This window comes from Squalius cephalus (genome assembly GCF_949319135.1).
Source record: "Squalius cephalus genome assembly, chromosome: 10".
Taxonomy (NCBI): Eukaryota; Metazoa; Chordata; class Actinopteri; order Cypriniformes; family Leuciscidae; genus Squalius; species Squalius cephalus.
Window position 1 is genome coordinate 19,576,748 of NC_137131.1, and position 25,158 is coordinate 19,601,905.

At 38.2% G+C, this 25,158-nt stretch overlaps 1 protein-coding gene across 3 annotated transcripts in view; it reads left to right on the forward strand.

The window, feature by feature from the left end:
- Window positions 1-25,158, forward strand: part of brdt (bromodomain, testis-specific) — a 28,767-nt gene continuing 3,609 nt past the window's right edge. The window contains exons 1-20 of one of the 3 annotated variants that reach the window (XM_079883191.1): window positions 1-160; window positions 2,578-2,874; window positions 3,080-3,217; window positions 3,298-3,439; window positions 3,565-3,689; window positions 7,606-7,971; window positions 8,062-8,190; window positions 8,333-8,545; window positions 12,757-12,935; window positions 13,082-13,356; window positions 13,885-13,977; window positions 14,075-14,203; window positions 15,602-15,663; window positions 15,820-15,982; window positions 16,202-16,543; window positions 16,835-16,923; window positions 23,092-23,203; window positions 23,296-23,363; window positions 23,454-23,647; window positions 23,931-24,129. In XM_079883191.1, coding sequence (XP_079739317.1) covers window positions 2,677-2,874; window positions 3,080-3,217; window positions 3,298-3,439; window positions 3,565-3,689; window positions 7,606-7,971; window positions 8,062-8,190; window positions 8,333-8,545; window positions 12,757-12,935; window positions 13,082-13,356; window positions 13,885-13,977; window positions 14,075-14,203; window positions 15,602-15,663; window positions 15,820-15,982; window positions 16,202-16,543; window positions 16,835-16,923; window positions 23,092-23,203; window positions 23,296-23,363; window positions 23,454-23,647; window positions 23,931-24,129 — 3,216 coding nt within the window. In that variant the 5' untranslated portion in view covers window positions 1-160; window positions 2,578-2,676. Of the gene's footprint in view, window positions 161-255; window positions 780-2,577; window positions 2,875-3,079; window positions 3,218-3,297; window positions 3,440-3,564; window positions 3,690-7,605; window positions 7,972-8,061; window positions 8,191-8,332; window positions 8,546-12,756; window positions 12,936-13,081; window positions 13,357-13,884; window positions 13,978-14,074; window positions 14,204-15,601; window positions 15,664-15,819; window positions 15,983-16,201; window positions 16,544-16,834; window positions 16,924-23,091; window positions 23,204-23,295; window positions 23,364-23,453; window positions 23,648-23,930; window positions 24,130-25,158 lie in introns of those variants that run through there. The other 2 variants (XM_079883190.1, XM_079883192.1) reach the window with 2 other exon arrangements.

Consider the following 25,158-nt stretch of genomic DNA (forward strand, 5'->3'; position numbering starts at 1 on the left):
ATGCGCATTAGCTCGTGTTCGCCTCCCCTCAGCATTGCTCAGTGCTCTTGCTCTATCATATCATTATAGTTCTCTTTGTGAGATTTTCATGCTGCAGAGATGACCGATGTCCGACAGTCGCCAGAAGCTGACAACCAAAGCTACGGAAAAGAGCCACAATGTAACCATTTAACAGACATTAAAAGGGGAATTGAGTTATAGAAATCGACAGAATGTTCTAGAATGGTCATGTGATGTCCGGAGACCAGTTATGTCGCACTTTAAAAAAAAAATATTCTGACGTACGTGTCTGTTTCTTACTGGAGTTCGTTCGTCGTCGTAAAAATAAACGTGATCAACTGTAAAACAGCGTTTCGGAGTTATTTCGGGTATAAAACAGAGTGAGGTTTCCGTGAGATACATTTTAAAGGAATATTTTCTCGGTGTTAGAGGCGCGAGGGGGAAGAAGAGAGCACGTGAGGGGTCTTGTCCAATGGGATTGGGCGCTTTCAGCAGGAGGGTATAAATACCAGGCGGTTGCCGTGAGAGACATCCGCCATTGATGACTAACCTTTCAAAGAAACAGAGTTATTTCAAATATATATGATGTTAATTTGTTCTGTTGGCGTTGAAAACTAAGCTCAAAAATCTTTCAGTCGTTTTCTAAGAGTTTTTTTCGGGCGCAAAGCATCAACAAGATTCTTCGATTGGTGAAGTTTTCCAGCAGAGCTCCTCCTGCACTGCAGCGTCTGTCTCAGTTCGGCAGTTTAAACTTTCTTTGTTGTGTCCGAGACGGAAAGGTAAAATTTTGGGTCCAAGTTGAACTAGCTTCATTTAGCTAGCGGAATGGTTAGGGGAGGGACTGTTAACTGAACTCAATGTCAGCATCTGACGGGGCGGGGTAATGTGTGGCTAGCCGTGCTAAAGCTAGCCAGGCGCCATTTTGTAGCTCGAGGCTTGATGACTCGGTTATCGGGGAATTAATGTAAACATGTGTCTTTATTACCTAAATTGTGTTATATGCTTGTGTAAGTTTCTAATATTTATCATTTAAGCAGATGCGACACTTCTGTGGCATTCGTATTGAGCCGGAAGAGTTGTTATTGCGTCATCCATAAGAAGGTCATCGGGTTTATGTAACGCATGTCCCTGGATTGAGTAAAGGAACAAACAACATTTTGCATATAAACACAACACACTGCATATTTCACTCTCTGAGAATAGGGAGCTATGTTCAGTTCAATATTATATTGCTGAACAATTTTGTTAACCTATTAAGTCTCTTTCTGGCCTGAATAGATGAATGTTATTCTCATGTGTGCACTCTCAAATTTGTTCAGTTGGCATGCTCTTGACCACAATGCACATACAAATTGTCACAACGTCGCTATATTTGTATAGACTAACGTTAATTGTCAAATTTGTTTGAAAATAATCACGAAACAATCATTTTTCCTTCCAATGGACAACCTTTCCTTCTCTTCCCTCCCCTCCAGAAACAGAAATGCGTCTCCCTTCCCAATCATAAGCAAACCAATGTGAATCTAAATGTTTTATATAGCTTACAATAAAATAAAATGCCATTTACTTTTTTTTTTAATTTTATTGCTTTTCTTGTATAAATATATTTGTAAGTCCTTAGGTTTCATGTACAATGATTTTTCCCCCACTTTTTCTTTTATCTAAATAAAGTACACATAATGATCAATGTAACTTGTTTTTGAGTATGAGAAATCAAAATATTATTTTACTGAGCGGGACGATGACCTTTTAGTTTGGGGTAAGTGTGATGAAGGCTAACCTCTGCAGTTGAGCTGAATAAAGCTTGCTCAGAGACTATTAAAATAATTCTGTGACTTTAAGCACATGTTTTTCACTGTAAAAGTAAGAGTCTGAAGGTGTTTCATTTATCGGTTCACTAATGGGTAACTTAAGTCTTGAAGAGTATTTTAAGTTCGTAAGTGAAGTGAAAATTAATTTGGGATACATTTGTATTACTACTAGCTTTTTGTACTATTTGCCTTGGAAAAATGTTGCAGTAATATACATTTCTGAGGTTTTTTATTTATTTACATTTCTAAAAAGTTTGAAGTTTAGTTTTTAATAAATGTCACATTAGCTAAACAGCACTGATAGATAGATATATATATATATATAAATACATTATTAATTTATTTTTTTATGTGCTGGATAATCTTCGCTTATGGGAGAAAAAATGGTCAGCATGTTCGATTTACTGCATTTTAACTCAAGTTTATGTATGGATATGTGTTTAAGTTATTTTGGGTGGAGTAAGACTGATCTTGTACTTCAACTTAAAAAGATGACTTGATGTGTAGTGGAGCTAAAAGGCATTGTAATATTTGTTAATTAGGCAATAGAGGGCAGTGCATACCACAGTTAACCTGCAATAGTCCTGAGCCCTGGACTCCAGTGCAGTATTTGATTAACTAGACATTTTCAAAGCTATTACATTGACTTTTATACTTGTCAATAGGATTTGTGTGATTCAAATAGGCTTGTTCTGATTTGCCTAGAGATTATAAACAGCAGTGCAGAATACCATGAGTATGTTGACACTGCTCTCCCTGTTTACAGTGGCACAGACAGTGGATGTGTAATGCTCGCTGAGCTGCCTAGGCGTAGCTGCAAAAACCCTTTCAATACTGGTCACCTCTCCCTGGATCAGTTCTGGCGATGTCTGCTGCGAGACCCCCACAGAATTTCACCATGAATGGGAACCCCCCTCCCCCCCAGTTCAAGAACCCCAAAAAGCCTGGACGCCTCACCAATCAGTTGCAGTATCTAGAAAAAGTGGTGATTAAGTCCCTGTGGAGACACCACTTCTCCTGGCCTTTCAGACAGCCTGTGGATGCAGTCAGACTCAATTTGCCAGTAAGTCTCACAGTGCTCACCCCCCCCCCCCCCTTTTTTTAACTACTTTTACTAAAAAAAATATATATATATATATATATATATATATATATATATATATATATATATATATATATATATATATATATAGCTATTTTACTGATTACAGTTTGTATGTGCTAATCTTTAGTAACATGCTTTAAAATGGTATTTATATTTAATTTAGGATTATTATGCAATCATCAAGAACCCAATGGACTTGACTACCATTAGAAAGCGTCTTGAGAACAATTACTACTGGAAGGCAATGGAGTGTGTAGAAGACTTCAACACCATGTTCACAAACTGTTACGTGTACAATCGGGTGAGGACCTTGGTCTTGTTGTTGAAGATTTGATTTTCGACATTTGGTCTCAGACATTTTGTGTATTTGTGTGATTCCAGCCAGGAGATGATATTGTTAAGATGGCTCAAGACCTTGAGAAGTATTTTTTGGAGAAGGTGGCACAGATGCCTCAGGATGAGTTTGAGATCTCTGCTCTGACAACTAAAGCTCCTCTAAAAGGGGGAAGGAAGTCTACAACAGGTATTCTTACCCTAAGATTTTTCTATTTAAATAGATTAATGCCAAATTACTAAAAATGTCAGGTTTTTGCGTTGTGTTTGGCAGTTGACAGTGGAAACTAAATTTACCTTTGCATGTTTCTGCAGGGTTAAAGATGAGGCCGCAGTCTCCTGTGTCTGAGGTTGTTTTCCAGCAAACAGTGACTGTCATCCCTCCAGATGCTCTACACACAATTCCCTCTGCTCCCTTGTCTGCACAGCTAACAGCCAAAGTCAGTTCCAAACCACCTGCACTTTTAACATGTCATGTCTTATCAGTATCATAAGTGTCCTTACCAAGTGAACTCCTCGAACTCAAGGCATTGTTACTCTTTGTAAGCCTTGTAATTACAGTGATTTGATAAAAACATTCTATTACTTCCTGAATTTCTCAAACTATATGATAAAATGCAAATAATTAAGAATATTTGGTCTCATTTGGTGTGTTTTATGCAAATTACCAACCTTGGGCATTAGGGATGTCACTGAAGAAATTTTCAGACTGGTAAATAAACTGCCGTTACCGACAACAACGGGTGGGGGGAGGATGCTTTTCACTTTCGCTTTAGAATTTGTGATCACATGGTCTCTGTGCATAGGGAGCAGCTTTACTGACTATACGATTTACAAGATAAGATGTAAATAAGATATTTGTCCACCAAATCATCCGCCATCCTCTTTTGAGTCATCTCCCCCTTGATCTTGTCACATAAGTGAAATCTGACTCCTGCTGCACTGTGCTACGACTCTGCAGCTTGTGCTGTTTTGAGCAGAGCCTTTTATAATTGTAGCATCCATTGTCCAACTGAAGTAAATGGTTTTTATTTCTATAAAAAAGCTAAACAACAGTACCGTGGTGACCAAGTCACTTTAATCTGTTATGGCCGAACTCTGTGTAACAGACTACCGCAGGAAGCCTATTGGGCTTAGTACTTTGCATGATGCATGAGGTTGCTCATTTAGAATATTCCCAATTCATTGATGGTGTCATATGATGCTTTTTAATGTTTTTCTTTTCTCTTAATGTGCAATGTATCTGTTTTCGCATGTACAAGATCTGCAATTACAAAGCTCATAGTCTCCCACAAAGGGATTTTTTTAAAATTATTATTTTATCTAAAAACTCTGCTCCAAACCTGCCTAAAACACCTTGGTCAAAGTCCAGATATTACTTCCTCATACATCTGTCACAATGTGAAAGATTAGCATTATGCCCACCCAAAGGCATACACAAAGCAAGAAAGCGATGTTTCTGTGATTTGTCGTCATGTCGCAGAGACACTGTGTTTGGATGCTAAAGCAAAACCACTTACTTTGGCCTTCCAAAAAATTAAATGAAATGAAATTAGGATTCATAGGTTAAGATTTATTTATAAAGCTGTTCCTGAGCAGTACATCCCAAAAGTTTGCATTACAAGTGCTTTTTTTTTCTTTCTGAGGACCTCTCCCTGAACCTGGGAGAGTACAACACCAGCTATACACAGACTACATACCACTGTGAAATGTTCTGCTCAAGTTCCAATTGATTGGCTTGAATCATCTGCATTTTCAGAATACGATGAAAACCATTTTCAGAAAACCGACAACATTATTAATGTGTTTTTACAACTGCTTAAAGCCATGGAAGCTGAAGCTCTCGATTATGGTAAGGGGTGTTACTTTTCCTACACACGCTTGAGGCGTTTGGCCAATCACAACGCACTGGGTCTGGGCTGCTGGACAGGCTAGAAATAGTTAGCTAGCTAGCTCTGAAAGCATAAGATCCCACCCTCCCTTCAGAACGCTCTCTAAAGACACTCCTCCTTCAGACAGGGATGCAAACTTGTCACCTTTTGTTGCAATTGCCAGTTTTGTATCCAAAATAGGTCATATGTGATTCGTGCAGATCCGATGAGTTTTTAAAATGGGTATGGGGTTATGTTTCTGTGTGTACAACTGCTTTCAAACGCTTCTGTGCATATTTGTGTCTGGCACAAAGGCAAGGGTTTCTATTTTCAACATGTTTTTGCAGTGTTGATGATTGTAGCCAATCACAGGCATCTCTGTTGAAAACAATGGCCAATTGTTTACTGTAGCTAAGTCAATCCTCTCTGAAGGAGTTTTTGGTTAACTCGAGTTCACTGACTACATTCTACATGCTCGCAAATCCTCTCATAATTACACCAAAGCGTAGACATGATGTAAATAGTAGTTTTCGCGTGAGTGAGCTCAGTCAGTCGTGCTATAAAGGGAGAACTCTTTGCGTGCAATTATGCTAAATTGTTCCGCGAGTCTCTCCTGAAATTGCTATGACTGACAGTGTTAACCGAAGACTGCATAAAACATCTGACAAGCCGATGTCAAATTAAGCATTGATGTGCATTACGTGTTGTAGTGTAAATGCAGACTAATGCATACCTGCAACATAGACAGGAATAAGAAAAAAGTAAGTGTGTTGCCTGAATACATTTAGCAGCTTCTAATGCCTGACTCATACTACATGAGTTTTAGGCCAATTTAACCCTGATTTTCCCCTCCCGAGAATCTGAGAAAAAATCTTGTCGAGGACCTCAATCGGTTCCGATGTTCGGCGCATATTATCTGTAAATGTGAGGTATTCACAGAACGAATCTTGCACCTCACGATCTGCCCTTACACAAATCGGGCCCGCCTTGATCATATCAAACCTGTTTGATATTTAGGATTTTAAATCAGGATGAGCAAGACTGATTATGTCAGTACTGTAAAATGACGTAAATACATGACATCCGATCAAATTACCTCATCTTTTGCGGGTCAAAACTGATTGCATTCACACAAGCAGCGTGAATATGATGGGTTGCGTGCAGATTATGCTGCCTTGGCAAATTGAGCCATACTGCCGTTCTCGACAATGTACCTTTGTGAAAGTGGGGATTTAGCACTTACTAGCATGAAGAACAAATATAGACACAGACTGCAGAAATTTATTTAAGATTCAAACTCTATTCGATACAAAAACATACCCTGTGTGAGTTCCTGTGTTTAATGTTGATAACATTATACGAATATCCACACGGTGACATTGACATGACATGGATTTTATACAAAAGTTCAACAAACGAAAGGTATCAATATTAAGTGATGTTCATTTTTAAACAAAATAATAGCTCCAACGAAAGCCACTACAGCACACAGACGTGTTTGTGAACGAATCCGCGGCTTTGAACAAATCGTGAGAGTCAGGGATTAATTCATAAATACGCCTGTACATGCTTCGTTATGAATGAATGACTGACTCCCTCATAAAGACATGTCAGTGACTTGCCACCACCTACTGGCGGTTTTAATTTAATATTTAAAAGCATCACTTCGTTTTTTACCATTATTGCATATTTTATCTATTGAACATTTATTTTTATTTTTTATATTGAAAGCATTTATTTTATAAAGGTATTTGTAAAGGTAAAAAATGCACTGGAAAAATCAATTTAAGGGGGCAAATAGTGTCCCTTAATTATGGAAAAAGGTGTGACCTGCAGTGAGGCGGTACGCAGAAGGATGTTAAAAGCCTCACTCTCTTCCATTGGTGAAAAGTGCTAATATGGCGCTGACATCTTGTGCAGGTTTGGGACCTGATTCTGCACAGTAGTGAACGCGGGACCCGAGTCTGCGCAGTACTGAGCATGAAGTGGAGCCGCCATATCAAGGTCCCGCCCTTACTCTCGAAGAAACCATTAGTACAGTTTACTGCAGAACAACTCATTATGTCAGTGTGAAATAAACAGTTATGGACGTATATACAGTCTCCTCCCGAGTACCTTACGATTGGTACCTTAGTGACTACTTTGTTTAGAGAAGCTGTCAATCATGACGTCACATTCCCATTTTTATAGCATCAAATAACTAACTAGGCAGAAATTTGTGAAAGTTGTCCTGCATATATAAATATGAATGATCCACATATTTATTAGTACATGAGACCTAATGTTTGGCAAGGATTAAATGGTGTAGTTATGCCTCTTTGACTCAGGAGAGATACAACAAAGTAGCTTTCATCTAAGTCACTTGGTGTGTGACAATTATGGAAATAGTATGCTAAAGGTGGGATATTAGGAGAAAATATTTGAGCATTAGTTGTTTTAACCGTAAGCCACATCTATCTAAATCAATGGTCTCATTTTCTTTCAGTTGAAAAATGGCGTGAAAAGAAAAGCGGACACTACAACCCCTACTGCCTCTTCCATCACCAGCTGTGAGTCATCCCCTTGTGTAACCGAACCAAAAGTCCTGAAGTTATTCTCCAGGCGAGGCAGTGGCCGACCCATCAAACCTCCCTGTAAAGACCTTCCTGAATCACCACCACAGCATCAAGTGGGCAGAAGGACCAAACTCTCTGAGAGACTCAAATACTGCTGTGCCATCCTAAAAGAGATGTTTGCCAAAAAGCATTCCGCTTATGCCTGGCCCTTTTATAAGCCTGTGGATGCTAAGTCACTGGGCCTTGATGATTATCATGAAATCATTCACCAACCCATGGATATGAGTACCATAAAAGTGAGTACCACTATTGTGTTAATATAACTGGAAAATCTTTGCTCACTATTATTGTGCTTTGTAATTGGCTTTTTTTTTTTTTTTTTACAGAAAAAGATGGAAAGCCGTGAGTACATGGATGCATTGCAATTTGCAGCAGATATGCGGCTCATGTTCTCAAACTGTTATAAATACAATCCACCAGGCCATGAGGTTGTGGGAATGGCAAGGAAACTCCAGGTGTGTCTTTTGGTGGTTTGATCATTCTTCAAAACCATTGGTTGTCTTATCTTCCTGTTTCCTTTTAGAAATGCAATATCTGTAGAAAATAAGGTTTTCCTCACAGGCTGAATGTTGGTCTTTTTGTTTTTTGTTTTTTCAGGATGTTTTTGAGTTTCGCTTCTCTAAGATTCCTGACGAGCCGAGGAATGCAGCCGCAACCTCGAGTCAGAACAGAGTAAAGAAGGAGAGAGCACACAGTCCGTCCAGCTCTGAGAGCAGTGACAGCGAATCATCGTCTCCATCAGAAGACTCCTCAGACGCAGAGGAGGATGAAGAGGAGAGAGCGCAGAGGCTCGTCAACCTGGAGGAACAGGTAAGACTTGCATGTAGACATTTGAGTCCTTTCATGCATACATTTGCTGTTCCAACACAGTTTGTCATTGGCACGTCCCGATGTGGCGACTCTTGCAAAAGGTTTGTATCAACATTACGCTGCCTCCAACAAATTCTATGGCAGTGTTGAATGCATCCTTGGTAGCGAAAGCCATTCCAGATGTTCTTCGCCAAGAAGTGAAAGAGGTGTTTATGAATGTTTATACTGTACACTCTAAAGTGAAAAGTCTTCACAAATAAGTCTACGGAATTACAGGATCAATTTTTACTTGTGTATAGACCTTTATGCGCCAGAGAAACGAGGGCGCCGCCATCTTTAGAATATTGTCTTTTAACTTCAGTTTTTGCGGTCGCTCTGTATATTTCTATGGCATTGCTGTCCAGGAGTAATTAGCTTTTGAAGTGGATTTACTTAATATAAAGTTAACAAAAGTTATCATGAGGATTGTAATGTTTAAAGCAGATAACTTAACAAATGCCAGTCGACCGGGAAGATTTTAAAACGAGCCGTTCATTAATAAACACGCAGAATCGCTGTGAAAATACAGACCGGAAGTCAAAAGACAACGAGCGCAGTGCTGAAAAGGGGCGGGGCTACATAAGGTCTATAGGAGTGGACGATTTGGCAAAAAAAAAAAAATCATAAATTGTTTGTTTTATCATGCAGGATCACGATCCACAATCTTCCACCTGATATATATTAGGGATGCAACGGTACATGGTAAAATCCCGGACCGTTCGGTCAGCCCTGCACGGGACAATCTACCCTCGTGTCCCGCGGGACTTCGGTTTTGCCATTGAGTTCGCGCTGATCCTTTTAGTTTTTGCTTTAGGCGCCGTTCACATATCGCGCCTAAAAACGCGTAGAAAACGCTAGGCGTGCCGCGTTCTCCTTTTTCCAAAGCGCTAGGGCGGTTGCGCTCCGGAGGCGTCTGTCGTTGCTAAAGCAACCATCAGCTGCGCTCTGGTTGGTTCTTGTCACGTGACCTACGGTGCGCTTGCGGCATTCTGAAAAGTTGAGAATTTTCTCCACTGCTGGGGACATCGTTAGTGCCAACCGGTCTCGCCTTGCACCAGACAGTGTTGATAGACTCATCTTTTTGCACAAGAATCTCTCAATAGTGGATGAGTAAATAACATTGCACTTTGTATCCTGAATGCAGTATTTTTTTATTATATTATTTTGCTCTGCTTTTTTTTTATTCAAAGCACAAGCTAATTTATGTTTGTTAAAGGTAAAAGTGCACTTTTTCTTTCACATTGATCACTTCATATACCAGTTATCAAGGTTTGGAATTGGGATCCACTTGAATATTTTGAAGTGTGTTTGTTTACATTTTGTATTTCATATAAGTGATAGTTGAAGAGGTTGTATTACTTAGTGTTGTTCAGTACAGACTAGAGTGTTAATTTATTCCATACATTGATGTTCTTCCTCTGTGACATTTCTGTTTATGCTCATAAGAAAAATAAAACATATTTTTGGGATGAAATAGCAGTCTCTTTCTGCACAAAACATGTACCGAAACCGAACCGAGACCGTGGCCCAAAAACCGAGGTACGGACCGTACCGTGGGCTATCTGTACCGTTGCACCCCTAATATATATACCTGTATATATATTTTTCATGTTGATTTTTAAGGGTGGTTTGCACCTATTAGGATTAAATTAAGCAAAGTTTAGAGCTAATCAAGGATTTGTTGATCTGGGTCGAGTTGTTGCACCACTTAATTTTAAACGCAGATTAACAAATCAGGAAATAGATTTCTAAACTGATTTAAAACTGTGATTTTCTCCGCTATGATGGATTCGCCATTGTACTTAATTCCATTTCCTTCTTTATTGACTACTAGAAAGTCTATCTCTGACACAAGTAGCTCTTGCCGACAAAGGAAATAAACTTCTAAAATGTCAGCTGTCTTATAAACTGCTACGTAGAAAGACCGTTAGAATAAAGGGCTGATCAAACAGGCAATGAAAACATTGGGGCAGTGTTTGTGGATTTCATAAGCCTGGAAATATATTTAAAGTGTCAATTAATGGAGTAATATGGCAGCATAACTTATGACAAAACAACCAAGGTAAGAAAAAGAAAAAAACTGGCATTATTTGCTGAGTGACTATCTCCGCTCTTGACAGCGGTGTCCTGTCCATTTGATCGCCGCCCAGCTGCCACGCGTTTAGGGCGCTCACCTCATCATCACCACCGCTGCTGTTAAATGCTAAATATATTCCTCTCTTCTTTTCTTTGTTCGACATCGAGGTGCACCGAGATGAGAGACGGATCCGCATCCCAGACTCAATAGCAAGCGTAAGCTTTCATGTAAAGCTAATATTTATCCTTATAAGTTAAAATATAGAAGAAAAAACAATGACAGACTATTTAGGCCAAAGTAAGGGTGGGTCAAAATCTTATTTCACTTAATATTATTTCATTATTTTATCTTTGTTACTGAAAATGAGATCAAAGATACAAATTACAAATAATAAGTAAAATACAAGATACAAATGAAACAGCTTTACTTCTTTTCAGCTACAGTAAATCTATTTAACAGTAGATTTTTCTTCATTTCTTGCTTGACTGCTAATGTAAAAATATAACTGCATAAACTGTATAAATTATACATTTATTCTTATTAAAGCTAAAGCTATTCAGTCAAGGGCAATGAGTGATTTTTCTCTTTTTCATTTGCTCTCAAAAGTGATCAAAATAGAGCATCACTTTTTGAAAGTATCTACTGTATCGATTAAATCGTTACACCACCAGGTGGCGACAACCGACAAGTGACTTAAATGTATTTGTCATTGAATCATTAAAGAGATTCTTTCAAAAATGCTGATTCATCCAGTAATGAAACAAGTAAAGTATTGATGGGTGTCACTGAATTATATTAAAAAAAAATATTCAGATTAATTAAACTTAAAAAAAAATGTGTGTGTGTTATGTTAAGAATCCTGTTAACATAATCTAAGTCTTAAAGAGGTCTGTTTGAAGCAAAAAATCATCATTTTTAAATGATCTGGAATCGTGCAGCTCTAGACCCAGCCGACTGTGTTTATGTAAACATTGTGTGTATTTGACAGTTTAAGCGCAATAAGACGTGAAATATAACTCAGTTCAGTACTTTCACAAGCTTCAGGTGTTGTGCTCAGAAAACAGTATGGGTTAAACGGATCGAACGGCCCGGCGCCACAGTTAGGCATGCATGTGATTCACGGATTAATTGCAAAGTTTAACCATCATATAGTCAAAGTATATCATTTACATGTGTTTTATGCTGCCATTTGACACATTCAAGCATTTCAGCACAAGAAGAGGGAAAAGAGAACTTCGGCACTCATGCATTGTTACCTGTCATTTGTTTATCGAACAAAAAACACAGCTTTAACAAACATTAATTTATATCTCATTCATACAGTGAACACTATAGTGTTATTTTACACTCTGGTCCAATTATTACATTTCTGTACCTGAATACTGCAGTTAGACCTTACTTTATTTGTAACTTTATTATATTGTATTTGTCTGTGCTTGTAATTAGTGTATTTGTTGTTGTTGTTTTACTGACTGTTCACTTGACTTTAATAATGTTTGAACTTTATTATTTAGGCTAGTAGTTTTTGCTGTGGTATCGAAATACTAAAAGTGTGTGCCCCCACCCCTGTCAATTTTTTTTTTTTTTCTTGCTGATCTGGAAAATTATCCGATCCTTGACTCAAAAACCATAATATGATACGAATCGTAAGTTTTATGATCCGTTGAACCATTACAGAACAGTGTGCAAGTAAAGTCATTTGAAGGTTTTCCTGGCAGGGCTTTAAAACACATGCAAATAATAAACTAATAAATGTTTGTGATGGCAAAGAACTGCCCTGAAGAGAGCTGTGCCCTGTTCGTATCATTCTACAGAGGCAGATCGTGAGCAATCTAAAATCGTGATATCGTGCATATACGCGTGTATTATTATGCTTATTACAGTTTTGTGCTGTTAGCATAGCTATTGTGCTGTTAATGTCAAACCCTGTTGAAATTTAGTCTTATATGCCAATGTGAGCATTCAAAATCTGTCCGTTATGAAGTTTCATGATGGTTTGGATGCTTTTGTACTGTAGGCAGTGAGAGTTGTAGGGTTTTGAACTATAGATTGGGCGAATTTATTCTTTATGCCATTTCTGTTTTTTGTTCCTCAGCTGAAAGCAGTACGAGAGCAGCTGCAGTTACTGACCCAAACACCTCTCTTGAAGCCAAAGAAAAGGGAAAAGTCCAAGAAGAAAAGGAAGAAAGAGAGAGAGTCCAGTAAGCGAAAAGTTGAAGAAACGAAGAAATCTGCAAAAATACAGAAAAGGTCAAACAGCAGCAAGTCATCAGGGTAAGAATAAGTTTTATTTGTGTGTGTGTTAGTGCGCACATCTTTCCTGGCTGTTTCCACACTAGAAATAATGAATGGAATTATTTTTTTATTTTTTTTACTCTGGCACAATATTCGCAGAGAAATAATTTCAACTCTCTTCTCAGGCGGAAGGAGAGTAGAGCATGTGACTCCGAAGAAGAGATGAACACTGTACCCATGTCTTACGAGGAGAAACGGCAACTGAGTCTAGACATTAACAAGCTTCCTGGGGACAAGCTTGGCAAAGTAGTGAACATCATCAAGGCTCGAGAACCCCTGCTCAGGGACACAGACCCTGAGGAGATCGAGATCGACTTTGAGACTCTTAAACCTTCAACTCTTCGAGCTCTTGAGTGCTATGTTGTAACTTGCCTTCGGAAGAAACCGAAAGAAACAGACAGTGAGTAATATTCAGTCATTATTAACAGCTTTTTATGCTGGGACATATTTTATGGAAATCTATGTAAATGAAATGATGTGAGAAGTAGTACTAAAAGCCTGTTCACACCACGTGTGATATGACTAAACGCATGCAAATATAAAATATACGTTCAGAGTAATGCAAAAAAAAAAAAAAAAAGTCATCCTTATAGGAAAAAAAATCAAGAAATCTTTGTTGAACAGTGTTTTGGCCTCCATGTATCCTGACTTTGCACAACAAGGGCTATTTTTCTGTACAAAACAGGCACATGTGCTAGATAATTGTATTTATTTATTTATTTATTTTCCTTCTCATTATTTGAAAATACAAGGTTACAGGCAACCTTGTTTTACAATTTTGTAGAGCAGCAGTGCCTCATGCTCTTCATTTTTAATTTGGTCGTACATAAAAAAAACACTGTAAAACAGACTTCAAGAAATACAAATTTATGTGTGTAAAGGGAAAAAGTTTAGCTTAAATTTATGGGTAATCTGTTTACATTTTTAGAAACTAAGTCACAAAAGAAGTCTAAAATCAAGGAAATGGATAAAGAGCTGCAGCACACAACTGGAGAACCAAACTCCAATAAAAAGGCCAAAAGTGAGTATATTTAAAAAAAATAGATATATATTATTTAATAAAAATGTAATTGTATAAATGCAAATATAAACATGTATTTTTCTCTTTCTCTGTGCAGTTGAAACAGAAGGTGAGTTTAAAGACACGACCCGTCCGTCTCGTCTGAGTGAAAGCAGCAGCAGCTCGTCCAGCTCTGACAGCAGTAGTAGTGACTCTAGCTCCTCTGATAGCTGTGACTCTGATTCAGGTTAGCTGCTTCACACCTTCCCACCAACCCTTTTATTCACTCACTGTCTCTCAGGCCAGTCTGTGCTCCCTGCTATCTATCTGGCCACTGATGCAGAAAACAAACCAAAAATTGTAAAGCTTACTTGGACATCCCCAGTGTTATAAACTCTTCAATTTATTTCACTACTGGACAACAAAGTTCAAGTACATGAAACGTTAAACCGGTTTTTTTTTTCTCTCTCTCTCTACTCAATTTTTTTTTTTTTAAATTGGTGTTTGTTCCTTTTTTTCACTACTTGTCCCATCTCTTTTTTTTTTTTTTTTTTGTAATAAAATTGTGCACTTTTGGCTCCAAATAATGATAAAATTATTAGTCACGTAAGGGGTCCCTCACTCTTTCAGTTGTTTATTTATTTGGGTGCTATTATTTATTTGTTGTTTTCCTGTGTTCGATATTTTGTTCTTGTTTTCATCACAATCACTTATTTATGTTGGTGCTGTAGTTTAAGCTTGAGACCAGTTGGATCTTAGTGTGGCGTTTTCCTGAAGTTGATTTAGTATTTTGGTTAAAAACACTTAGAAGAAAGGCCAGTTTTCAATTTGGACCTTCATCAAACATAGCTGAGGGCACAGTAGTTTGTGCTATTGTCCCGGCTAAGAGTTACTGCTGGTCTGTTTTAAACTGCTGCACTCATTCATTATTATGTGATTCCATTGCTTTGTAATTTCACCTTTTGTACTTGTGTGATAGGTTATGCAGAGATGTATATGTAATGATAATCTACAATAGATTGTAAAAGCATACGTCAATATGTTGTATGTTGAGGTACTTGGATTGTAAACTATAGTTGGAACATGGAAGCTAGGACCAAAACAAGCTTGTCATAAGCAACCACTTGTCCTGTTTTAAATCTATTGTATATTTTGTAGATGTGTGCATTTTACTTACCTAAACGGGTATAAAGCTTAACCATTGAGCTTGGTGTTCGACACCCAGAGATTTAAATAAAACGCTTTTTGTAGACAACTGTTGTATATTAAGATTAGTGTTGTGATTTCTTCCCCTTTTGTCATTTCACTTTTTTTTTTTCCACATTGCTCCCGTCACGAAACACTTTTCACACATTGTGCACATTTTACTTGAAAATACCCAAATTTCAACCACTTGAAATTAAACTTGTTTATTATTATTATTATTATTATTTTTATTTGTTATTATTATTATTATTATTATTATTATTATTATTATTATTATTTCAGTGATTGACACTTATAGCACTTAATATGCATACAGTTTATTTTTTATTAGTGGAGCTCAAACAAACTATGGGTAAAATGCCCATGGGATGGGGTTGGCCTTTCCCTCAGCCACGACTGAAGTGAAATGACCTCAGTGTGCATTGTGCGTGTCTTACAGAAAAGAAAGCTAAGAGGAAGCAAAGCAAAGCCCCTGGTCATGCCAACAAAAATAAAAACAAGGTAAAAAAAAAAAACACACAAGCCAATAAGAGTCCACAACCATTATTAAATGGCCTACTCCCACTCATTGATGATGGCACATGGAGCATTTCACTTCATGTAGGGCCAGATTTTTCCTGAGTGAAATATTGCCCCATTGTCCCCCTCCCCAAACAGGCAATGCGGCAGGCCGTTGCTGAGGTAAAGGACTCTTTTTCTGCCTCAATCGTGACGTGCCAGTCTCGCCTAGTGTCACTAGTCTCAGAGGCAGACTCCAAAGACCTGCTTGTGTCACAGCAAGCAAATCATCCTGCCGAGGACACCATCACAGCATTCCCAGGTTAGGCTCACTGCCTTTGTTCACACTTCAGTTCATCTTAATGTGTTTTCTGTGGCCACATTGCACAAAAAGAATGAAATGACCTCCAAAAATGAAAACGGTTTCTTGTTTTTAATGCCTCATCTAAATCTAAAATTACATTTGGAGACCAGATGAATATCTGCAACTTTGATTTATCAGTTTAACACCTTTCTGTCCATCCCTCTGCTTCCACAACAGCGTTACACAGCCGGCTGCCTCCTCAGCCATCCAGACCTAGTGGCAAAGCTGCCCCACTACCTCGTAAAGCCTGCACGGCCCCCATACCGCTCAGCCCACCTCCAGACCAGGCTCTCAGCCCTTTACATAACACTTCCGCCACCTCCCCCTGTAAAGACGACACAACCACCCCACCCAAAATTTCCCACATTTCAATCACCCCACAGCCACCCGCCACACTACTTTCAGACCCGTTGTTCCCCTGTAGTCCCACGCTCAGTCCCCTTGACCTGCAGGTATCTCAGGTTGGCCCCCCATCACCTTCTGCTGCAGAGAAGCCTCCACATAAGTCTGAGCAGGAAGGTAAGAGGTCGCTTGATGTGTCGACTCGACTCCCGCCGATCTCCGTCCCTCACTCTCTCTTCCCTCGCTATGTTAACGATGTGCATCTGCAACTTTCCCCTTCCATTGTAGGTTAGCATTGTATGTTCGTCTTTAACTGGTGGTTTGTCGCTGAGTCTTGTCATCGATTTAGTTTTTCTCTCCCAATCTGCATGTCATTGCTGTCTCCGCTTGAATGTACGTATAAAACAGGATACCATTCAAGGCAAACTCCCATCTCTCTCTGTTTATCTCTCCTTCTCAATCTTGCAGGCATCCCTCCTCTTCTGTCACCACTGACCTCACCTCCTGCAGCCATGCCTGTCACAGGATCCCAGCCTACCTCCAGCTCTCTGTTCGAGGTAATTCTCTTTCTGCTGAACATATCCATATGAAGAGACACTATTTTGTACAGTTTATCTCATTCATTTAGTTAAATGAAGTGGTTATTGTCATTAAAGGAAAAGGGGCTTTTAAAATATAGTGGTTTGTTGTAAATACTTTCTTAAAGGTACGCTACGCAACTTTTGGTGGTAATTATGTAAATTGGGCTTTGGCTCAGCTCGATTTATGACTTGTGGCGTATGTGGTTACCGGCAAACATTTTATCAGAGTAAATGTTATCACAAGTCAACTTGTACCCTTCTTGTAACAACTCTTAAAAGGATATGAGGGAATTTTTGTTTTATTTTTTTATTTTTGAGCATTTAACTGCCCTCCACTGTTTTGACTTCTTGAAAACTGTTTCCAATAAATAACATAAAGGCAACACTGACATAAAAAAAAAAAGATTGCTACATATTAGTGGTTCTCAACGGGGGCGTTCAGCGAACAACGGGGGGTGTTGGAAGCAAGATTTTTGAAAGGGGGGCATTCAGATGTTAATGGGGGGCGTTCACGAGTTTAAATGTATAACGCAAATTTTTGTTAATATACGTGTATTAATTTTAAGCATTTAGTAATTTATTTGTAATAAACACTTTATATAAAAAGTGTTAGGACTATGTATATGTTATATTATTTTGTAAAACATGCACAGAGTGTGATGTCATTGTGTGTGCACGCACGTGAAAGAATACATGTAGTAGTGTAATGTAGACAGACACTGTAACTAAAAGAGGTTTGAATTTTTCTTTGTTTAATTTGCACACTGAATATGGGTTGGAGCTTTTGAACTCTCAAAGTGCACCAGATGAATGATGACATTAAAATGTACAAAATTTTCTTACGGGGGGCATGCCCCCGAACCCCCCTAAAAGGCCCGAGGTCCACCCACCACAGATTTACCAAAAGTCCTGTGAGAAACACTGGTATTGCTATGCCAATGCAGTTTATAGCTTGTTTTTTGGATTAATCGCTGTGGAGTATAGTTCGATACTTCGATTGTATTAATAAATGACAATTTTGTTCTTATTTCACTTGTTAACTCTTACTAGTTCCTGCTCGCTCATTAGTTTGGGGGTGGTCAGGGACCTGGATATTGGATAGGGGGCGCTGGCCCAAAAAAGGTTGAGAACCACTGCTATATATCTTACCTGTTGAGCAAGATAAAGGCCATTTCTGGCTCAGTTTTATATCCTTGTTGTCAGCACCTCTGAAAATATTGAGTTGTGCTGTATATGTGTTTTGGCAGCCATTCTGCTAAACATAAAGCGCAGAAGGTCTTTACGTGTTACTGTCCTTTTCTCGAGGCAAAGTATTTTTTGATTAAATGCAATACATTTGAATATGTATTCTCTTGTTATTTCATCTGACTCCATAAATGAAAAGGTTTTAATGATACCTGTGGATCATTGATTGTGAGCGAATGTTTGACTTCCTTTTAACTCTTTAATGAAAATAATGTCAAAGTCAGTTAGAATAATCAAATGTAACAATTTATTATGTCAGGTAAATGTATCATGCCAATTTCATAATCAATTCAAAGATAATCGATACAAAACATCAAATGCTCTGGAATAAAGAGAAGAGATGCAACCCAACATTAAGAAATGCATGAGGCTGAGAGGTCTCACTCTCAGCCTCACGGGCTAATCTGAGATACAGAAAGGCCCCGAATCCCCTGCTGCATTTCATTTTATATAGGCAGGACCTCTTTCACTTGGAAACATCTTTTAACAATGGAAATTTGCATTCAGAAGTTACACCTTTTGGGGGGGTAAGAGAACATTTGCCAGGAGACCACCTTCCTTTGTGTGTCAGTTATCCCTAAACTCTTAAAAACCATATTACCTTTTATTTGACTTATTTGGAAATGAGACATTTGTACCAGTCGCAATGAGACATTTCAAATGATACTAAATATGTATAATACTCAATGTTAATCATTCACATTAAACTATACATTTTCTTGGGTGAATTCAGATGATCTGAGCATGAGAGAAGGGGGAAAGAAATGTAGATTAGGATGACTCGGAGGTGAGACTTTCATCTCGATAGTGCACGAGGGCTAGTTCAAATGTTAATTTCCAGAGAGGTCCTTTGTTCTCTCAGGGTCTGGTCGCTCTTCAACCAGACTGTCCGGCATCTCCTAATTTCTCAATTCTTACATTGGTGTAGCTGAGAAAAGAAGTGGTCAAAGCATTGATCCTTGTTGTATCCCACAGTCAACGGCGGAGACTTTAAAGACTGAGGCTTTGTTTCTGTCGAGAGCTAATAAAAATCTGCAGTCTGCGTGCCCAGGTGTTAATCAAAAGAAACCGTCCAGTCTTACTGCTTTTGGAGGGTTGCATAGGAATCAAAAGAAACCGTCCAGTCTTACTGCTTTTGGAGGGTTGCATAGGAATTCTGACTACATTTAAAGCCTGTAGAATATTTCTTTGACTGTTGTGCAACAGTGGTAGCTCAAATAATGGTGCAGCATTGTCTATCATTTTATCTATTTGTGGGATACCTACCACTAAATATGACTTAACAATAAAAAATGTGGTTGGTCACTGTGTCAGTTAGGAGAAGTCCACCTGTCTAAATGGGCGGTGCTCATCCAGAGCCCTATATTAGCATCCACGCCAAAAGACGCTCAAGCTCTTTTGGGTCAGTGTGTATTCTGATTAGCTGTCAATGTTATTATCAACAGCTGAGAAAATGTTATTCTAAACGTGATTCCAGCGATATCATTACTCTGTTGTTATCATTATCCACTTCATTTGTTACGTAAGAGTGGGTGCAGCCATTTGTAACTTGAATGTGCGAGGCTTCTGGTGGCATACGCTTTCAGTTATATTTAGCTGTAGAAAAATATATTTTTATGCTGCTTGTAATTGCAAACTGGTAATTCTTGTATTATTTTGATTAGGGGTGTAACGATACACGTATAGACCTGTCGTATATTTTTCCTACCGACCAAAATTTTGTTAGCCGTCGTGCTGGAGCGACCACCATAACATTGTCCAACATCAAATGGCAAACGTAATGAAAGTGGAACAAAACTGTGCTACTCGTGTGCTTCACGGATCGTTTATCATTTTGGACCAATATCAGTGCAGCGCGAGCCGATCTTGATCAAGCGACACTGTTGCAACACAGTGCTAAGAAATCCAGTAAAGAAAGCATTTGAATTCGCCACAGAAGTAATAACCTCGCTGTGAGATTTAGAAGGATTCAAATTTCTCCGTTATTAACCATAGATCTCTATTAGATAAAACAGCAGAAACATTGTGCCATGAATGAACTAGTTAGACCTTAAGTCCACAAATCAGCTCCATTTGCCCTAAAGAGAAAAAAAAAATCTCTCTTTTTCTGATTGGTTATTGCGGCATTTGGGGCGGTTCCTGAGGTCTGATTTGTTAGCGTTAGACAGCATGCCTTCCAGACTGGCGAAATAAAGTAAAACTGGATTTGAAAAACGCACTGCAGTGATGCCTGGAATCACTTTAAGTGCAAGATGTGCAGCGCCAATCTATCATATGAATAACATTATAATAAGAACACGATGGTTATAGAATGTTGTAAATTCTCTGTGCTTTCGTTTTTTAATGCGCTGTCCACAACATCTAGCAAGGGCAAGTTCATGTGCGCATTCGCGTCTTTTGTTGCAAATGTAAGTTGTAAGATTACTTGTATGTTGTCTATATCTGATTAATCTCAAATAAGAAGCGTTCGGTTGAGTTTAATAACCAGCTAGAAAATCGCGGCATTTTACCGACCATTCATTCACTCAACAGTTTCAGCTTAAATGGAATGTCCGACATTGACTATGATCAGGTTATTTCTTTATTTGAGGTGGTCATATTCCTTTTAGATGGGCTTGATGGGCAAAAATCATTGATATTAATAATGCAGCAGTGTTATTTTGTTCTAATTTTTTTTAACAGTAAACCTATGTTTTATTTAAAGTTGTTTCTCGTTATGGCTTTGAAAACGCACAGTGATGACTGTAATCACTTTCTATCATGAAAAATAAAAATTAAGTGCAAGATGTGCAGTGTCAATATACATGCCATATTCAGCATTATAATGAGTACAGGATTGTGATAGAATGTTGAAAATTCTCTGTGCTTTAGTTGTCCGTGTATCAGCGCGCTGTTAAGAGAAGTTTCCCATCTAGAGTTTCCTTTACAAACCATAGACTGTAAAAAAAAGTTCACGTGCATTCGCGTCCTTTTGTGCAGATGCACAATATTACGTAATATTACAGTTAATGTTATGTATCTAGGTTATCTGATTATTAATCCCATAGGATGTGTCATAGAACGGGCTTCAGTTTACTGGAGAGCTTTTACTCTTCAGCTTTACCTCAAGCAGCTATTCCTTTTAGATTCATTTCTTTTTCGATAACATTGATGCATCATAATCTAGCAGTTTTTTTTCTATTCATACGTTCATGTTTTCATAGACATGTTTTCATGTCATATTTTTATTTGTCAACATTCATTTTCATAAATGCCATAAAATATTAATTTTCATGACGGACACGCCCTGCCCCCCGCACATGCGCAATTATTATTTAGACATTATGAATAAAAATGCTGCCCTCAAATGTTAAACTAGAACCTTGCAAACTTAAAATAAAACTGCACATTGTAATCTATATAATTTAAGTCCATTTATTACCAAGGCATTTGTCAGTAATACAGTCAAAATGGGGGAAAATCTGAATAACTGCATGCATGCAGGTTGATTTAAGGTGTGCCCCTAAATGTTCTGCTTGTGCGCCTAAAAATCACCTTATGCACCTTTTTAAAAATCATTTCTTTCTTTTTGCTGTATCGAAAACGTACCGAACCGTGACACCACTGTATCGTATCGTATCGAACCGAACCGTTAATTTTGATGTATTGTCATAATTATAAACACTAGGGCTGGGGCGCTACACCTATCTCCCGATTTGATACTATCATGATACTTGGGTGCCGATACGATATGTATTGCAATTTTTATAAAAAAAAAAAAAGAAGAATTGCGATTCTACAAGTATTGTGATTCTATATTGCAATTTATTTTAACACTAGACCATTGGGAAAAGTTAAATCACACACTTATACCGACTGTACATGATGTATAAGATGAGTCATATTTACAAAAACAAATCATCACATCTTTCTGACTTTTAATTCAGAAGCATCATACAATACTACATTCTCTTGAATACATGACAATGGCCAAACAATGTAATCGATAAATGCGTTATTTTTAAGCACCAAGTTTCTATCAAAAGCTGATTTTGATCACTATCGTAGACATCAGTGTTCATATTTGAACTTTAAACTTTTATCCAAGTACTTCTATGATCATTTTAACTATTGCATCACAGAAATAATGATACTATGAGATTGAAAAGACTGTTTGTGAAGCTGTTTCATGACAACTCTCTCCGGGTCAGCGGCAGCACCAGCACAGCTTTTAATGTTGCGATATGATTTTGTCAAAGTTTAATAGACGGACGAATTGAAAGATCGCGTGGGTGTTTGAATCGAGATCACAGTTTTTTAAAGATGAATCGTGCAGCTCTATTGTCTTATCTCTCTCAGCATGAGTAGCGCAAGGGCTTTTCAGTCTCACGTCTCTTCCACGCGTCCACTTGGGATATTACATGACTCAACACATTTTATCCTCTGTTGAAATGAAAGTGGCTAAACCTCATCTACAAGCAAGGACAAAAATAAAGCAATTGAATTTGAATTAATATCGATTCTGGAATAAAAAAATCGATTTTAGAATCGTAAAAAAAAAATCGCGATAGCTAGGTGAATCGTTTTTTTCTCCCAGCCCTAATAAACACACTGGTTTGTAGCAAATAGTTTTACCATTTACTACATTTTATTATTCTATATATTTGCCTAGTATAGCCACTAATATAATCTCACACATTCACAGTTGCAAAATAAGGTGCATAGCTGTGGTTTGGACTTCCCTATTCTCATTAGAACAATCTGGTTAAGTTTGGCGTCTCCATTTCTGGGTTCAAATGCGGATCAGATCCCAAAATAAAACAACAAACAGTACTAATATACACTCATGGTATGGTGTGGTTCTACTGAAAAATCATGTTCAAACACAAATGACTTTTTGTACTATCTTTCTCTCTGCAGCAATGTACATTGTTGTCACCTCTGCACGAGAGTCCATTAACAAATGTGAGGGATGAGCAGAGCAGCCCTGAGACACTGGAAGAGCACTCTGTTCAGCTGCACAAAATGCACGGTCAGCATTTCCTCTGCCGTTTTCCTCCGGAGTCTTTCTCTTTTCCTTTTGCTCAATGGTTTCTTGAAATTAGTTATTGTCACATTTTCTAGGAGCGAAACACGATTCCAGTGAACTATGCAAGTCTATTCAAGATGCCAAATCCTCCCTGCCTAAAAAGGTATAGCTGCTTTACATGGGGTACCAAGCAAAATATGCCCTCAACCTTTAGTTCTCTCTGATAACCTGGACCTATTCATATGCGTTTAAGGATATTGTCCTAAAGCATGCCGACTCCTGGACAAGCCTGGGTAAGATGGCTACTCAAACTCCTTGCCCCATCAAATCGTCAAAGGAAAGTTTCCAGCAGTTTCGCAAAGTTGCCATCGAAAAAGAGGAACGAGAGAGAGCTCGTAAACTGCAGCTGGAGGCTGGTCGAGAGAAGAGCGGCACAGACAAAAGCAGGTATAAACGGATTTTTAGTTTTCAGGCAACGCAGTGTATAAAGTTGTGTTATGTAAATTATAATTTGGAGGAGTTTCAATCTCTGCCTGGCTGGATGGAGACATGATTCCAGCTGACCACAGCTTCCCATGGCTCTGTTTCAAAACCTAGCGAGCATGCATAATGCATTCAAAATTTCTTTTCTATTATTAATTTACACTCGTATCCCCATAGCCCACATTTGATTATTGTACGACTGTTCTCGCTGAACTAGCTGACAGTGTTTCCTTTTAATGATTTCTAGTCTGACGCAGCAGCTCCAAAAGACTAAGCTAGACTGCCAGCCTTCAAAGCCAGAAGTGGAGTCAGCAGAGCTGCCTCTGATGGCAGCCATCTTGGATCCCCCCAAAGCACCTGAGCCCTGCTCTCTTCCGCAGAGCTCTGTAGACCGAGAACGAGAGATGGCCCGCAGGAGAGAGCAGGAACGCCGCAGAAGAGAGGCCGTAAGTACTTCACACACTAAGTATTTAGATATATTTAATTAAAAATGTTAAGATATTTAATCCAAATAGTGATTAGGATATTTTATGAATCAAAGAATTGTCCTTTGTTGTTTGTTTTGATTATTAAATGTTATGTTATTATTATTATTATTATTATTTATAATAATAATGTTATATTTAACTCAGAAAAGCCATTCAGTGACCATAAACATGTTAGTCAGCTACAAAAATAAACTCTAGAGAGGAGCATTTTGCTAAATGTATGCACCTTATTACATTTAATCTTTAATCAATATTTAATCTATGTTTGAATAAATCTGTCCAGTTTTTATGACAGCCACCAAAGTCCCCCTGTGGTGAAAATCACATAAACAAAATTGTTTGTCTATTTGGTGTTTTTAATATGCTGTAAAACAAACCATGTGCAAATTCATAAGTCAACACCATTGCTGAGTATTTTCTCCTTAAAACTGCATTGAACCAAAGACGGTCTCAAACGTGGTTTGAAATCACTGGTGTTTCTGATGTCACAAACTACCTTGTAACCAATCAAACCAAGTCTCTGAGCTGGTGTAAGTGAGTGGAGGAGGGGTTAATTTGCATATTCATAGAACCACATATACTAAATGAGGCAAGGGTGTAGAGTTACATTCAAGCTATTTTAAGGCTTGAAGAATTTTTTTTTCACAGGAAAAAAAAACCTTTAAATATGTCATTTTGGTGATCAAAGATGTGTTTTAAGGGATACAATTATTGACTACAGGGGGACTTTAAATGTGTAATTTGTGTTTGTATACAAATCAGTTAATTTTAACCTTCAATATTATAATAATGTAGTACCAACTGACTCCCTGTATAGTTTACAGCATTAGTTGAGAATTTTTTTTTTTTCTCCTTTAGAAAATTTGACATTTACTGTACCTTATATAATCTTCACGCCGGGGTCCTCATCACCCTGTCAGGGGTTTATTCTGAGATAACAACCAGCTGGATGTACATTATCCCGCTTATTACACGGCTACTTGCTAC